At 45.1% G+C, this 16,071-nt stretch overlaps 1 protein-coding gene across 3 annotated transcripts in view; it reads right to left on the reverse strand.

Moving 5' to 3' along the window:
- Nucleotides 1–5,054: 5,054 nt before the first annotated feature.
- NPHP4 (nephrocystin 4) overlaps nt 5,055–16,071 on the reverse strand; it is a 187,221-nt gene continuing 176,204 nt past the window's right edge. For all 3 annotated transcript variants that reach the window (XM_038747231.1, XM_038747229.1, XM_038747230.1), the window contains 5 exons: nt 15,309–15,394; nt 14,026–14,197; nt 11,895–12,074; nt 10,219–10,362; nt 5,055–5,739 (listed from right to left, as the gene is read on the reverse strand). In XM_038747231.1, the coding sequence (XP_038603159.1) occupies nt 5,599–5,739; nt 10,219–10,362; nt 11,895–12,074; nt 14,026–14,197; nt 15,309–15,394 (723 nt within the window). In that variant the 3' untranslated portion in view covers nt 5,055–5,598. The remainder of the gene's footprint in view (nt 5,740–10,218; nt 10,363–11,894; nt 12,075–14,025; nt 14,198–15,308; nt 15,395–16,071) is intronic.

The following is a 16,071-nucleotide window of genomic DNA, read 5'->3' on the forward strand; positions in this document are numbered from 1 at the left end:
GAATTGACACAGAGAAGTTGTGACCTGCCCAAATGTCATGAAGCAGACAAGTGACAAAACTGGGATTAGAACCCAGGTCCTCTGATGTCCAGGATTTTTCCACTAGGTTCTTCCTCTTCTTCCTCCTCCTCCTCTCCCTCCCTCTCCCCCTCCTTCCTCCTCCCTCCTGAAATAATTTTCTCCACTAAGGCTCTCCGGCCTGAATTTCAGAACTGGGGCACCTCCATCATTCTCAAAAGGGGACTCCATCAACACCCCCACTTCCTCCATACCTCAAAACATCTTTTATAAGGGTTCTGGAAGCAAAGCTTAGAAGTATGTGTTAAGCAACGTGTCCAAGTGGAAACAGCACAGACCTGAGGGTCAGAGGACCTGGGTTCTAAATCCAGTTCTGTCTCTTGCCTGGGCTGGGTGTCCTTGGGGCAAGTCACTTTCCTCCTCTGTGCCTCAGTTTCTGCAACTATTAAATACCTATTCTCCCTCTACTTATATCATGATCCCCATGTGGGACAGAGACTGTGCCTGATCTGGTTGTCTTCTATCTACTTGAGTGCTTAGTACAGCACTTGGTGCAGTGAACACCTAGCATTATACTTATTTTATAATATCAGCTCCAGATCACTGTGAACTGCACTTCTGAGCAGACCTCCATAGCCCCTCACAGAAAACCCATTCAGTGGTTTCTGATCCTATTCCCATGTCCTCTCCAATGCTGCTTGCAGCAGGAAAGCTTTCCTCTGAGAACCACACTCAAGAGATTTTTCTCCACAGGTTTCATTTCTGCTAGTGAGTTTTGTCCATATAAACACCTGGTTACAGTTCTGCTCTTCCTGCTGATCTCTCCAGGGTACCAATGAAGCAGAGAAGCACCTTGGCTTAATGGAAAGAGCACGGTCTTGGGCTCGGGAGTCAGAGGTCATGGGTTCTAATCCCAGCTCCACCACTTGTCGGCTGTGTGACTTTAGGCAAGTCACTTAACTTCTCTGTGCCCCCATTACCTCATCTGTAAAATGGGGATCAAGACTGTGAGCCCCACATGGGACCACCTGATTACCTTGTATCAACCCCAGCGCTTAGAACAGTGCTTGGCACATAGTAAGTGCTTAACAAATACTACTATTATTATTATTATTAAGTGCTTAACAAATACCAAAATTATTATTATTATTATCATTATTACCTCTGGCACTGATCTGGGCGTGTCAACCAAGAGTGAATGCTTCCAACCCTTTATGGTTGATTTGCACATTTTCACTGAAGATGCAACTCAGATTTGCTGTTTCTGCCAAAATATTACATTTACTCACAAAATTGCCTCCACCACATAATTGCCCTACCCTGTTGTTTGAGGCTGTAACCGGGGAGAAAGAGAAGGATGATCACATGACAATGCAGTGGTGTAGGGAGTGTTGAATGCCTATTGAATGCAGCACTTGGGAGAGTGCAAGAGAAGAAAGAGCTGTAGTTTCAAGTGTCCTCAACTTCCTCTTCCTCCGGCCCTCCTTTCCTGCTATCTTTCTGCTTTTTCTCCTCATCCAATTATTATTATTGCTATTATTATTATTACTAATAGTAATAATAATAATGGTACTTGCTAAGTGATTACTATGTGTCAAGCACTAGCTCACCTCCTCCATGAGGCCTTCCCAGACTGAGCCCCCTTTTTCCTCTTCTCCCCATCCCCCCTCACCCTACCTCCTTCCCTTCCCCACGGCACTTGTATATGTGTTTGTACAGATTTATTATTCTATTTTACTTGTACATATTTACTATTCTATTAATTTTGTTAATGATGTGCATATAGCTTTAATTCTATTTATTCTGATGATTTTGACACCTGTCTACATGTTTTTTTGTTGTCTGTCTCCCCCTTCTAGACTGTGAGCCCATTGGGTAGGGACCATCTCTATATGTTGCCGACTTGTACTTCCCAAGTGCTTAGTACAGTGCTCTGCACATACTAAGCACTCAATAAATATGACTGACTGAATGAATACAAGTTAATCAGATTGCAGACAGTCCCTGTCCCAAGTGGGGCTCACACTCTTAATCCCCATTTTACAGATGAGGTAACTGAGGTAATTTCTCTGAGGCCCAGAGAAATTAAATGACTTGCCCAAGGTCACACAGCAGACGTGGCTGAGACGGGATTAGAACACAGGTCCTTTTGACTAGCAGATCTGTGCTCTATCCATTAAGCCACTCTGCTTCTCCTGATGGAACGGGTATCTGTACCGCCCTCCCTTTGGAGTGGGGAGTCAGTTGAAGGGCGCAGAGCTGGTTGCAGCTTTGGGCACAGTACCTGAGAAAACACAAGTCTTTTGGCAGGAGAAATCCAACTGTCATTTTGGATGGGCCACTAAAGAAGTCCCCCACCACATTCAGAGAATCAGGGTGTCGGGGTTCAGCCTGGGCTGATCAAACAGTCTGCCCAGATAAAAGGCAGTGTTAGCTGCCCCAGTGACCCTGAGTCTTTAATCTTGCCACTCACTAAAGGGATGAGGGGAAAACAGCTCTCACCCGAGTGCCGCTAAATCCCACATCAGGTTTATTCCGGATGGCCCGGAACGGATTAAGATAAGAAATCTGCCCAGACACAGCAGAAACAAATAGGAATTCCTGATTTTTCTCTCCACTGAGGTACCCTTAATGACTGAAAATCCCACCGGGGAGCATGTTCTGTGTGAAAAGATTATTGTCAAATTACAAACACGTAATCTTCACCCGACAGGCAGGTCCAGGTCTGACAACCAGTCTTCCGAATCAAGTGGACTAAGGTTGAATTGTCCAAAAACGGTGATTGTCAAGAAGTGTGGAAAAAAAAAATCAGAGCCAATAAAAGAAATATGGCCAAAACAAAGTTGGGAAAGTCAATCCAGCCAGATTTTCTTTCCCATTTTCTCCTCCATTTTTCAGTCCTAACTCTCTGTAGCCTCTTCCAAATCCCAAGAGCCCAAGTCAATTGAAACAACCCTGAAGACCCCAAACCAGGACACTTCAAAAATGGATTCAACACCTGCTTTCCCTCCTTCTTGGACTGTGATCCCCACCAGGGGCATGGACTTTATCTGATCTGATCATCTTTTACTTAGCACAGTGCTTGGCACAAAGGAAGCACTGCTAATAATAACATTAATTGTGGTATTGTTAAGTGCTTACTATATACCAAGCACAATATTAAGTGCTAGAGTAGGTTCAATCAGATCAGACACAGTCTCTGTCCCACATGGGATCACAATCTAAGCGGGAGGGAGAAGAGGTACTTAATCTCCATTTGACACCTGAGGTAACTGTGGCACTAAAAAGTTAAGAGAATTGCCCATGTCTCAGAGCAGGAAAGGGCAGAGTCAGAATTAGAAACCATATCTCCTGATTCCCAATCCTATACCCTTCCCATTAGGTCACCTTTCTTAGCTTCGGCCAAGCAAACCGAGAACCTACTGCAAGAGTCCTGATATCCAAAGTTGGAAAGTCAGTCCCCACTGTCTCAGACAAGGTGAGGTCCCAACTGAAACCCAGCCTGAGGCCCTGAAACAGGATGTGATGCCATAGAAACAGAATCACTGGATTCAGCCTGGGAAATGGTTAGAATGTAAGTCCCTAAGGGCAGGGATTCTGCCTACAAACTCCAAGTGCTTGGTGAAGTGCTCTGCACACAGTAAGTGCTCAAAAAAATTCAGTGGTCAATGAAGTCAATGCTTTCACTAATCCAGGTGCTGCATGGATATGTCCTCTTGGCTCTCCTAAAAAAGACCAAGGAACTAGCCAGAAATAATCACTCCATGGTATTTATTGAGTACGTTGTGCAGAGGACTGTACTAAGCACTTGGAAGAGTACAATGCCCCCAGTAGACATGATCCATGCCTTTGAGGAGCTTATCCAGCCCAGAATTGGGAGCTGTTAGACTGGCCAAAAGGTGAGGTCTCGGAATCTCTGAGCCTCCCTGTAGCTTTCCTAGCTTTCCCTCACTGGCCTTCTGAAGCAGAGAGTTAGCCTGCTGTTAACTTGCTGCTTGTTTGCTACCCTTTCATCCCCAGGACCTGCAACTATCCCTACAGTTTGACCTTGGGTGGACATTTGAAATTCAATCATGCAGTTCAAAAGCCCTACGTAGAGTGATTGAGCTTTGAGGAAAGGTGCTCTATAAGTCCAGTTAAAGAATAATTACATTATAAATCTCTTCTAGCTATACCTCACTGCCTGGAGTAATGCCCCATGCTCCACTTCTGATTTTTTTTTTCCCCTCGGTACTGAGCCCTGAAAGGAAGGGGCATTCTCCTCCACTCCTCTGAAATAAGCTGGAGAAGCAGTGTGGCTTAGTGGAAAGAGCCCGGGCTTTGGAGTCAGAGATCATGGGTTCAAACCCCAGCTCCACCAATAATAATAATAATGATGATGGCATTTATCAAGCGCTTACTATGTGCAAAGCACAATTGCCAGCTGTGTGACTTTGGGCAAGCCACTTAACTTCTCTGTGCCTCAGTTACCTCATCTGTAAAATGGGGATTAAGACTGTGAGCCCCCTGTGGGACAACCTGATCACCTTGTAACCTCCCCAGCCCTTAGAACAGTGCTTTGCACATAGTAAGCACTTAATAAATGCTGCCATTATTATTATTAGCTCAGATTCCAAGAATGTAAAACACCTTAGTTCTGCCATTAGAACTAAGACCCTTCAAAGGCAGGGTCTGGGGCTTCTACCTTTACTGTATGCTCCCAAGCTACTGGGTTAACAAGTACCATACTTATTACTAGTGCAGGGCTCTGCCCTCACAGGCATTCAATAGTAGTATTGATAATGAAGATGAAACCTTGATAAGTCTCCTCAGCCTTGGACTTAGTTCACAGGCACACTAATGAAAGTACCACCCCTACCCAATGGAGGAGTCTGTCAGCCATTTTTCCTAAAGGAGAAATTGCTCTGATGGAGAAAGGGAAACACCAAGGCAGCTGATGTGCCTGTTAATATTTAGGAGACTCCTGAAAAAGCAAACTTAAACTAGGTTATGGATTTAAACCAAACACATTGAATAAACAACCTCAGAACATTAAATCATATAAGACATGTATATTTGGGGTAAGTCTAATGAGAAAACTTTGGTGTCATTTCATAAAATACCATTCTTTTAAAGCTGTAAAAAATAACCACCCAGAAGGACTTTTATAAAAACCTAACAATCTGTACATGAAGACACAAATAAACAGATTTTCAAATGTAATCTCAAGGAAGTCAGGGAACACAACTAAATTTCATCATTGAAGTTTGTGTGGATGCTCAGAGAATCTGGTCTGGCAAAAATCAGGTCAATCCTGGCCTGGCTTGACTGGATATGGGCAAATCAAAAACAAGAAAGTAACTATCACCTGGCTCTCAAGTTCTCAGGTAATCTGAATGGGATCTCTATCTCTGAAGGAGAAGAGCTGAGGAGAATGACAAAGTAGGGAAATCAACAGAATGATCAAACACAAAGCCAATGATAATGTTCAACTAGGAGAGTAGTCACATTGGAATTAAGGCCCTTAGTAGAGTCAAGATGATGGAAGGGCTGATAGATGAGGAACAGGCACATTTTGCCAACCCAACTGAAATCCTTTCTTTATTGGTAGATGACCTTCACACAAAATGTTTCTTCATTCTTGTCTTCATGGTCATTAATGTAAATCAAAATTTCTTCTTCACCAGGGTTCTTACCAGGTGCAAACCGTAAGCCAATAGTGTGTGTCTCTCCACCTCCAATCTGGAAATCAGAAGCATATGCTCAGTGTCAACTGGTCAGTCTTTCCATTCGGCATGTCCTAGGCACAATTCTAACTGAGCAGTGAGCCATCCTACCCTCCCAGCAGCCAGTGCTCCCCAAGAATTACAATCTGACTAGTAAAAATTATCAGTTCCTTCAGCTGGGGCTACCCTGCACAAGGTGAAATCAAGGTTTGTGGCCAGCTTGAAAACATAAGCGCTTAAGTGATTTTTTTTTCCTAAATGATCTGATTTAACTTTCTGTGTTGGTCAAATTCCTTGGATAACTCCCCAACTTCATTTCACTTTGAGCTAGGTAGACCCAGTTTGAGTAACTGATTTTCAACAGATCATGGTCTCCAAGCACTTCACCTTAGAGAAGAAACAATGGGCCCTGGTAAAAGCCAGTTTTAACTAGTCTTGAAGAACGCACCCTGAACAACACACTGGCTCACCCCCAGAAAGTTCCCTTAGGCTTCCATGTGTTTTCACTCTGCTATAACAACCCTCAAGCTTGGCTAAATCAATAGGAATGCATCCTGGGCTAGCGGGGAGTGTTGCTATTTGGAAGAAACAGCAGGAGCAGAAGGATAAAGGAAGGTAAAAACAGAAGGATCAGCATCTGATGGGATGAACTCCAATCAGATGTGTCTGATTGGAATTTTCAAGCCCCTGCTCTCCCTTGCGAATAATAGGATCAGTGGCGAATGGTGTGAGTAGCAGAGGATGAGATGGGGAGAGAAAGAAAGAGAAGCAGTGTGGTCTAGTGGAAAGACCCCAGGCCTAGGAGTCAGAGGATCTGGGTTCTAATCCCAGCTCCACAACTTGGCTGCTGTGTGACCTTGGGCAAGTCACGTGACTTGTCTGTGCCTCAGGTACCTCATTAGAGAAGCAGCATGGCTTAGTGGAAAGAGGACGCGCTTGGGAGTCAGAGGTTGTGGGTTCTAATCCCAGATCTGCCACTTGTCAGCTATGTGATTTTGGGCAAGTCACTTAACTTCTCTGTGTCTCAGTTATCTCATCTGTAAAATGGGGATTAAGACTGTGAGCCCCACATGGGACAACCTGAGAACACTGCATCTATCCCAGTGCTTAGAACAGGGCTTGGCAAATAGTAAGTGCTTAACAAATACCATCATCATCATTATCTGAAAATGGGGATTAAGGCTATGAGCCCCATTTAGGACAGGAACTCTGTCCAACCCCATTATCTTGTATCTACCTCAAAGCTAGTACAGTGTCTGGCATATAGTAAATGTTTAACAAATGCCATAGAAAGATACTGTCTTCAGTAAGCATTCAATCAACTCTGATGCTAGTGAAAAGGACACTCACCTAGCCCTAAACTCTGCTTCCTCCAAAGCATCCCTTTACTCTCACACTTCTCCCACTACAACCCAGCTTGCAAACTTTGCTCTTCTTCTACCAATCTATTAATGGCCTCTTCCTCTTATTTTTCATGCCATCAATCCCTTGCTTACACCTTTTTTATGGTATTTGGTAAATGGTATGGTATATGTTAAAAAAAGATAAAAAGATAAAAGATGCCTCTTCCAATCCACACTCTGCCTACTTTCCTCTAAACTTTCAAACTCTCCTGTCCCATTTTATCCCAGGTTGTACTCTTTACTCCTCCCAAGCTAACCTTCTTATTGTACCTCGCTCTCAACTCTCCCAAACCAACTCACTGTTCACTTCCTTTCATTGCACTGGAAATTCCTCCTTTCTCAAATCCTCCCATCTACATTCCTTTCCACTTTAAAGCCTCCTAAACTGCCACCTTGTGCAGGATGCTCTTCTCAACTCATTCATTCCCATCACCCTAGTCAAACCAACAGCAATTCTTAGCTCTTAGATGTATATTGATTTTATTTATGTCATTTCTTTATTCATGTGGGCACACTTTTGTTTTGACTGGTTATCTCATTTTTTTTCCTCCTGATTCCAAAGAGAAGCAGTGTGGCCTAGTGGAAAGAGCTCAGGCCTGGAAGTCAGAGGGCCTGCGTTCTAATGCCAGCTCCGCCTTGGACAGGTCATTTAACCTTTCTGTACCTCATTATATCACCTGTAAAATGAAATTATGATTATGAATTCCATGTGGGACATGGACTGTGTCCAACCTGATTATCTTCTGTCTAACCCATCCCTTAGTACAGTGCGTGGCATATAGTAAAAATACCATTAAAAATATATATGTATACTCTTTGTGTCTGTGTGAAAGCTCTTCAGGGGCAGGGATTGGATCATCTACTTTTTTCATAGGGGTTCCCAATTTCCTAGTACAGTGCCCTGCCCTCAGTAAGTATTCAGTCAATTTTGATGCTAGTGTTGTACTGTGCCTTGTCCTTAGTGAGCATTCAATCAACTTCCCCTTCTAGACTGTGAGCCCATTGTTGGGTAGGGACCGTCTCTATATGTTGCCAACTTGTACTTCCCAAGTGCTTAGTACAGTGCTCTGCACACAGTAAGCACTCAATAAATTCGATTGAATGAATGAATGAACTCTGATGCTAGTGAAAAGGACAGGCTCACCTAGTCCTAAATTCTGCTTCCTCCACAGCTTCCCTTACCCTCACACCTTTCCCATTACAACCCAGCCTGCAAAATTTTCTCTTTAACTACCAACATATTAATGGTCTCTTCCTCTCATCTTTCATGCCATCAAGCCCTTGCTCGCACCCTTCCTCTTGTCTGGAACTCCCTTGCCCTGCATATCTGACAGACCATTACTCTCCCCATTTTAAAAGAACTACTAAAATTGTATCACCCACAGAAAATCTTCCCTGATGAATCTCTCACCTCCCCATCCTATTTTTCCTCCCTACTCTGTCACGCTGGCACTTGAGTCTCTCTACCTTAAGTGTTTAGAGAACTCATGCCACTCCCCGACCACCATGGCCCTTAGCTACAAGTCCTTATACTTAGTTGCTTCCCCTTAGTGTCTGTCTCCTCTGCTAGACTGGGGACAGAAATCACGTCTACTTATTCTACTGTACTCTCCCACGTGCTTACTACAGTGGTCTACCCTGATGAAGCATTCAGTAAATGCCTCTAATTGACTGTTTGATGGCAAACTTCTCCTGTGGGAAGAAGGAGCCCGTTGTTGGGTAGGGACTGTCTCCATATGTTGCCAACTTGTACTTCCCAAGCGCTTAGTACAGTGCTCTGCACACAGTAAGCGCTCAATAAATACGATTGAATGAATGAATGAATGTGGGTCAATGCGTCTCTTCCAGGCCACTCACAGCCAGATTCCCACTCAGAGGCTAAGCTCTTTCTGTCCCTAATCCCCACATGGTGGGGCCAGGGTTCCTCTCCACCCAGCTCCTCCTCTGATGATGATGATGATGATGATATTTGTTAAGCACTTACTATGTGCCAAGCACCATGCAATCTGGTCTTCCCTTCCTTTGGTACCCTTGACTCCAGGCAAGTTCAACAAATGTGAGATAGCAGGAGCAGATCCTCCCATAGTTCTAAAACCACAGTCTCCTGGGGGTTCTTGCCCAGATGGGAGCTTGGATGCCTTTGTAGCTACTTTCACCTCCCAGCTTCCAACTGCCGGAAAGAGAGCGCACTGCCCAAGGGTTGTCAGATGAAAATTAGGGAGAGGGTCCCAAGAGGACCAGGCCTTAGACTGGGCCCTTGGCAAGCCCTGGAGACTGCCCCCGGCTGGGGAGATTACAAAGGCCTCTCTTCTCAACCAAGCCTTTCCACAGCTCATGGAAAATCACCTGGGCCAGAAACAAACTCACTCTTCATCTCATTGACTCATCCAGTTCAGCTCCTTCAGAGACAGGGAGGTCGAGGAATTCCTCTCTCTTGTTTTTATGAGAACAATTTGTTATTGCTTCCTTACTATCCAGGAGAGATGAGCAAGCATCCAGAGGGGAAGAACACTGGCCTGCTCAGAGAAACTAATTGGAAAAAAAAGGGCTGGCTTTTTTTCCAAGGCCACCCGCTCAGTGCCCAGGCAATGTTTGCCAAAACTCGCACCAGGAGGATGAACAATTAAGGTCAAAGGGTCTTGAGTTGAGCTGAGTGCCTCCTTCAACTCTGTTTCTGATACGAGATGCCAGGCACCAATCAGAAAGCTGACAACCGCAGTTTATCTGGGGTATTAGACACTTAACCTCTGACTTCGAGGGACTGTTCCTCTTCCACAGACCATTATCGTGGGAAAAGCCAAACCTGTCTTTCCTCACTCAGTTAAGGATTTTATTTGGCTCACCATTTCTGAAGCTGGGGTTATTAAAGTGAATGATTTCTCAGTAAGGTTTTCTAATATATTTTAGAGTCTAAACAAACAGTGAAAAACACAATAAAGAGCTTGATGAATCCTGTCTAATGAGAAAGCTTAGAGCATTACAGGTCCATTACTGCTCAGAAAAATTCCCGGAGAAAACGTAAGCGCCGACAATTGCATTCTCTCGCTGCGTTCGAGAGGCTCCCCCCCTACGCCCCCAACATACACACCTACCTCAAAGGAATCCTCTTTGAACTGCAGCAAGTTGGGGTGGTTAGTGTGCAGGAAATACTGTCTCTTGGAAGGGTAGGGGTTGGTGTATGTAATCAGCTTGTTGGACCCTTTCCCTCCTCCTGCAGGCAGCACGATCTCAAAGGCCTGAGGAGAGATGAAGTTGAGAGCAGCAGAGCCTCACAGCCTGGAGCAGGTGGGCCCTTCTTAGGGTTTGCAGGCAAGCTGGGCCAACCAACACCCCAAAACCAACATGGCTGGAGGCAAATATCACCCCAACAGTTAGACAGCTGGGGAGGTCAGGAGGGCGTGGACCAGGGTAGCTGGGACTGAGAGGTGAGGAGATGAGGAATGTGGTGGTTTCTGGTTTTGCTTCATTTTTGCCCATTCTTTTCCCCCCAACATGTCTGTTCACTGCCCTCTTCCACGGATCGGGTCACAGTTAGCTTCTTCAGATCCCTCCCCATGCTCAGTATGCTGTCTAGCACTTTTAAATGCTTAAGGCCCTGTTGGAAGTAATTAAAAGGGTAGAAATGGGGTGGATAGCACAAAACTGGGGCATCATCTTGGGCACCCTAGGCAGAGAAGAAGGGGACAGTCCTGGGTTCCTTATCCTTATACTCTGCCACTTCCCTTATCTGTAATATATTCTAATGTCTGTCTCTCCCATGTTGCACTGTACTATCTAAAGTGTTTAGTATAGTGCTTGTGCTTAGTACAGTGCTTGACACACAGTAAATGCTTAATAACTTTCCCCCTTCAAAGCCCTAATGAAAGCTCACCTCCTGTCCTCTAGGAGGCCTTCTCAGACTGAGCCCCTCTTTTCCTCTGCTCCTCCTCCCCTCCCCATCACCCTGACTCCCTCCCTCTGCTCTACACCCCTCCGCGCCCCACTGCACTTGTGTATATGTACATATTTATTGTTCTATTTATTTTATTAATGATGTGTATATATCTATAATTCTATCTATTTTTATTGATGCTATTGATGTTTGTCTACTTGTTTGTCTCCCCCCTTCTAGACTGTGAGCCTGTTGTTGGGTAGGGATTGTCTCTAATTGTTGCCAAATTGTACTTTCCAAATGCTTAGTACAGTGTTCTGATGACTTGACACCTGTCCACATGTTTTGTTTTGCTGTCTGTCTCCCCCTTCCAGACTATGAGCCCGTTGTTGGGTAAGGACCGTCTCTATGTGTTGCCAACTTGTATTTCCTAAGTGCTTAGTACAGTGTTCTGCACACAGTAAGCGCTCAATAAATCTGAATGAATGAATGAACAAATACTACTGAATGAATAAATACCATTAACTGATTGATTAGATTGTAAACTCCTTGAGGGCAAGGATCATGTCTACCAACTTTATTGGACCGTACTCTCCCAAGCACTTAGTACAGTGCTCAATAAATACTGCAATTACTTCATGGATTGATTCTTCAGAAGCAGGAGTACCACCCACCAGTGGGAGGGATCCTCAGCTCCTCAGCTGAGAACATTTAAAAGTAATCTGCAGCATACAATCCAAAAAGAGGATAATCCCATCACAGATAATAAAGTCAAAAGATTAGAACCCCTTGGAGGTAAGGTTCAAGAGATAACGTCCAATGATACATGTTCCCTCCCATTCTTGAGCTCTCTACACACTGCTAAATTCAAGCACCTTTGTGTGAGCAATCAAGTACCTTCGAAATGAGAGACTGGCGGCAGGACAGGCACACGAGCCATGAGGCCACCAACTGGTGGTAGTCAACATCCACCAGGTTGAGGTAAATGAACCTGCTTCCAGCCCTCTGAGGTCTCAGCCCAATGTGCAGGTCGTGAATGCCACCATGTGGGAGTGAGAAAACGCCATCTGGTTCCAGCTGTAAAAAAGAGGAGTGGATGCAGACACAGGCCACAGACCAGGGCTCAGAGCAGCCATCAGTGAGGTCATTAGCAAATCTGTTTTCACTCCAAAGTCACCAGCTCCTACCAGGCTGCAGGCTGGTGCTAGGTTTGTTGGGGGAGAGCAGGAGGCTGGTTGGTTGTCTGCTGCTTATCTTCATATGGGGCAGGAAGAGATAGAGCAGTGCTGAAGTCATGTTCTCTCTGCACCCCTTACAGAGCCAGTCGGACCTAGGGTAATTCATTTCTAGCCATGGATTTGGGCCCAGTAGGCCAGTTGACATGCTGTATTCCAAGCAAACCTCCTACCTCTGCCTCCAAGTCATTGCTCATAGCTGTCTGCAGCCCTGAAGCACCTGCCCTGCATCAATGTCCCCAAAACACGGCCCACCCCTCCTCCTTCATAGTCTGTCTGAAAAGTCCTCTTCCAGGAGGTCTTCTCCAATTGACACCCCTCCCTTTCCAGTCGGGCTATCCCATTAGTCGCCTCAATACTCTTGTATTTAATTAACCGGTCATTTGGGTGCAGTTTATATGTAGAGTCTCACTCTCTATTACAGAACATTTGTCGATAGAAGCAGCTAGTGGATAGAGCATGGGCCTGGGAATCAGAAGGATCTAATCCTCCTAATCCTGCCTTCGCCACCTGTCTGCTGTGTGACCTGGTCAAATCACTTCACTTCTCTGTGCCTCAGTTAACTCATCTATAAAACAGGGATTAAGACTGTGAACCCAATGTGGGACAGGGACATTCATTCAGTTGTATTTATTGAGTGCTTACTGTATGCAGAACACTGTACTAAGCACTTGGGAGAGTTCAATACAACAATAAACAGACACATTCCCAGCCCACAGTGAGTTTACAGTCTACAGAGTGTCCAACCCGATTATCTTGGATCTACTCCAGTGCTTAGTACAATGTCTGACATATAGTGAGTACTTCACAAGTATTGTGAAAAAAAAAAGATCTACTGCCACTCTATTAGATTGTAAGTTCCTTGAGGGCAGGGATCATGCCTTTCACTTTCACTGCATGCTCTCCAAATACCTAGTAAAGTGCACAGGGTTCATTAGATGCTCAATAAACGCTGTTGATGTGGAAGGCAGTTTCTGCCTGGTGCTAGAAGATGCTGGAGACACTTTGGAAATCCTTTAAGGGGTCAGGGATGTGTTGCAATTACCTCATCAGAAGCAACTGCAGCCACCTCTCCTGGATGGACGTACCACACTAAATGATAGGGTAGATACAAGTCCCTGTCCCACTTAGGGCTTACAGTCTTCATCCCCATTTTACAGATGAGGTTACTGAGGCATAGAGAGGTCACCCAGGAGAAAAGTGGCAGAGCTGGGATTAGAATTTAGGTCCTATGACTCCCAGGCCTGTTCTGTTTCTATAGGCTCTGCTGCTGCTGCATCTCAAAGGGTGGGTGGCAGATGGAGTTTGTTTCCAAGTTTTGCACCCCATGAGAACAGAATTTAAACAATATATATACATATAGCTATATCTATATATTTTTTAAACTGCTGGGCCAGTAACAGAGGTTGTGCTTCTCTTATTATTCCCATTTATAATTATTGCTAAAGAAAGTCCAAAGTAATTATTAGTGTTCGGTCCTCATTAATTCTGATCATTTGCCCTCTAGACTTTTATACTGATGATCCTACAGCTGATAACTTGAATAAAGGGTAGTTTTAATGAAGACTTCATAGTAATGAAGTCTTGGTCATTCCTAGTGGGACTTGTTGGCTAACGGAAAGGTAATCTGTATTGGGTTCCTTCCTGTTAAAACAGCCATCATGGGGACACCTGGTGAATTTTAAATCTGAGCAGACACCCGCAGAGACTAGAGCCCACGCCCAGAGCTGGAAGGGCAGAGGGCACTGTGGGATAGTCTGGTGGCTGATCCCAGGCTGAGAGGAAGGGCTTACCTTCAGTTCCTGGGGGTGGGATGTGAATGCTCTCACTTGACGCACTGCTCGAGTGCCCCGGAGGACCAGGCAGAGGCGGGTCAACTGACCAGTCACGCAGCTGACATCCACCCGCTGCAGAGAGTGAAGGTGAATCTGCCACACCTGGATAGGGGCAGAGAGCCAAGAATCCCTGCCACAGAACACAGACAGAGAGAGAGAGAAAGACACACATCCCCCAGTTAATCCATCTCACCAGGGAACTGCTGGATGGGTTATGCCTCCCCCTAGCCCCATAACATGTAGGGAAACAACACATGCACATTCTAAAAGGAAAGACATTTGATTCCATGGCCTAAGTACCATTTTGTTGTCTTCATTAATCATGCTTGCAGAAGAAGCATGCTTGATTCCCCCATTCAAGTGACCTAGAAAGTTTAAGTGATCTACACAAGACTGGCTATCACCCTCTGGTGCCTCTGGGCTCAGAACCAGCAGAATGAGCCAGAATTTCCTGCTGAGATATTGAAACTTAGAGGAGGCACAAGAAAACAAGGAATATCTTTGGTGGGGAAGCAAGGGAGTATGGGAGAGGGGAGAGAGGGAGGGAGGGAGAGAGAGTGTGGAACCTCCATTGCTTGTTCATTGGCTCAGAGTGGGTTTGGGGCTGGCAGGAAATAGACTATTGACCTCCATTCTTGGTTCACCTTTTTCTGCCCGTTTTTGATGTTAAGAGTCTAACCTCCTTGTGGGCCAGGAACACAACTCTTGGTTCTATTGGACTTTCTCAAGCACTCAGTTACGGCACCTGGAACTACTTGACACTTAAGAAACTACCATTACTACCGCTACTTTTTTATGGCACTTATTAAGCACTTATTATGTGCAAAGCACTGTTCTAAGTGCTGGGGAGGTTACAAGGTGATCAGGTTGTCCCACGGGGGCGCTCACAGTCTTACTCCCTATTTTACATATGAGGTAACTGAGGCACAGAGAAGTTAAGTGACTTGCCCAAAGTCACACACCTGACAATTGGTGGAGCCGGGATTTGAACCCATGACCTCTGACTCCAAAGCCCGTACTCCTTCCACTGAGCCACGCTGCTTCTCTACTTCCCTAAGCCCTACAATTCCAAGTCTCAGAAGCAAAACATTAACTGGGAAGAATCCGAGACCATACAGAAGATGGCCTCTTGTGTCCTAAATTTTAAAAAGAAACTGATTTAACCTTTTTGCATTTTACAAACAGGCTCTCCCCAACCTACTCTTCCCTGGTCGGCAGATGGGCTGCACTTCCTTACTTACGTGTAAATAGCAATGAAGAATGTTTTGATCTGTGGGCTTGGACCTCCGGCTACTTTGAGAAACACATCTTGGGGCTCTCCTGGGCCCTGGGAAGATATTGGGCAGCATCATTAGAATAGTTTACCTAAAGATCAAACCATATGATGAGGACTTTGGGGCTCCCTCTACTCTCTAGTTTACTTCTGTCAGCCTGTCAAACAGTAAGCAGGACTGACGGATGCAAAAACCAGTTCTCTTCCTTTGGGGTCTCCGCCCAGGGTTCCACCATTTCTTTTCCCAAAAGACAAAACCAGAAGAAAGGACCAGAATTAAATCGGAAAACTTTATCCAGTTCCCTAACCAACCATAAGACAGATATTTCTTGAGCCCGTTTACCTAACAGCAGTCAACAAGTGCCTGGATTCCTGTGTCCCATGCTAGAGGAGCACTGTGGGTTGGCTCTCATTTAAATCTAGACAGCTGTTCTGGTAGCTCAACGGCTACTGAGAAAAATGAAAACTTGGGAATTGACAGTCCTTCGAGGGCTATGAAATAGCTCATCAGGAGCTGGGAAAGAAACAACCTTCCTCCCCAGAGAGAAGCATACTGCAGGGGGACTTGAAAGTGTTGCAGAGAAAGGGGCACAGCAAAGTTGTCAGGGTAAGACACAGCTGCCTTTAAGTCTGGGAGCCCTGGGTGGAAGCCCTAGTCTCTTAACCTTCTTTCTACCCCAGTGCTTAGCAACAAGGTAAGTATTTAACAGAGACAATAATTATTATTATTA

The sequence above is a fragment of the Tachyglossus aculeatus genome, chromosome 5 (assembly GCF_015852505.1).
Source record: "Tachyglossus aculeatus isolate mTacAcu1 chromosome 5, mTacAcu1.pri, whole genome shotgun sequence".
NCBI classification, from domain to species: domain Eukaryota; kingdom Metazoa; phylum Chordata; class Mammalia; order Monotremata; family Tachyglossidae; genus Tachyglossus; species Tachyglossus aculeatus.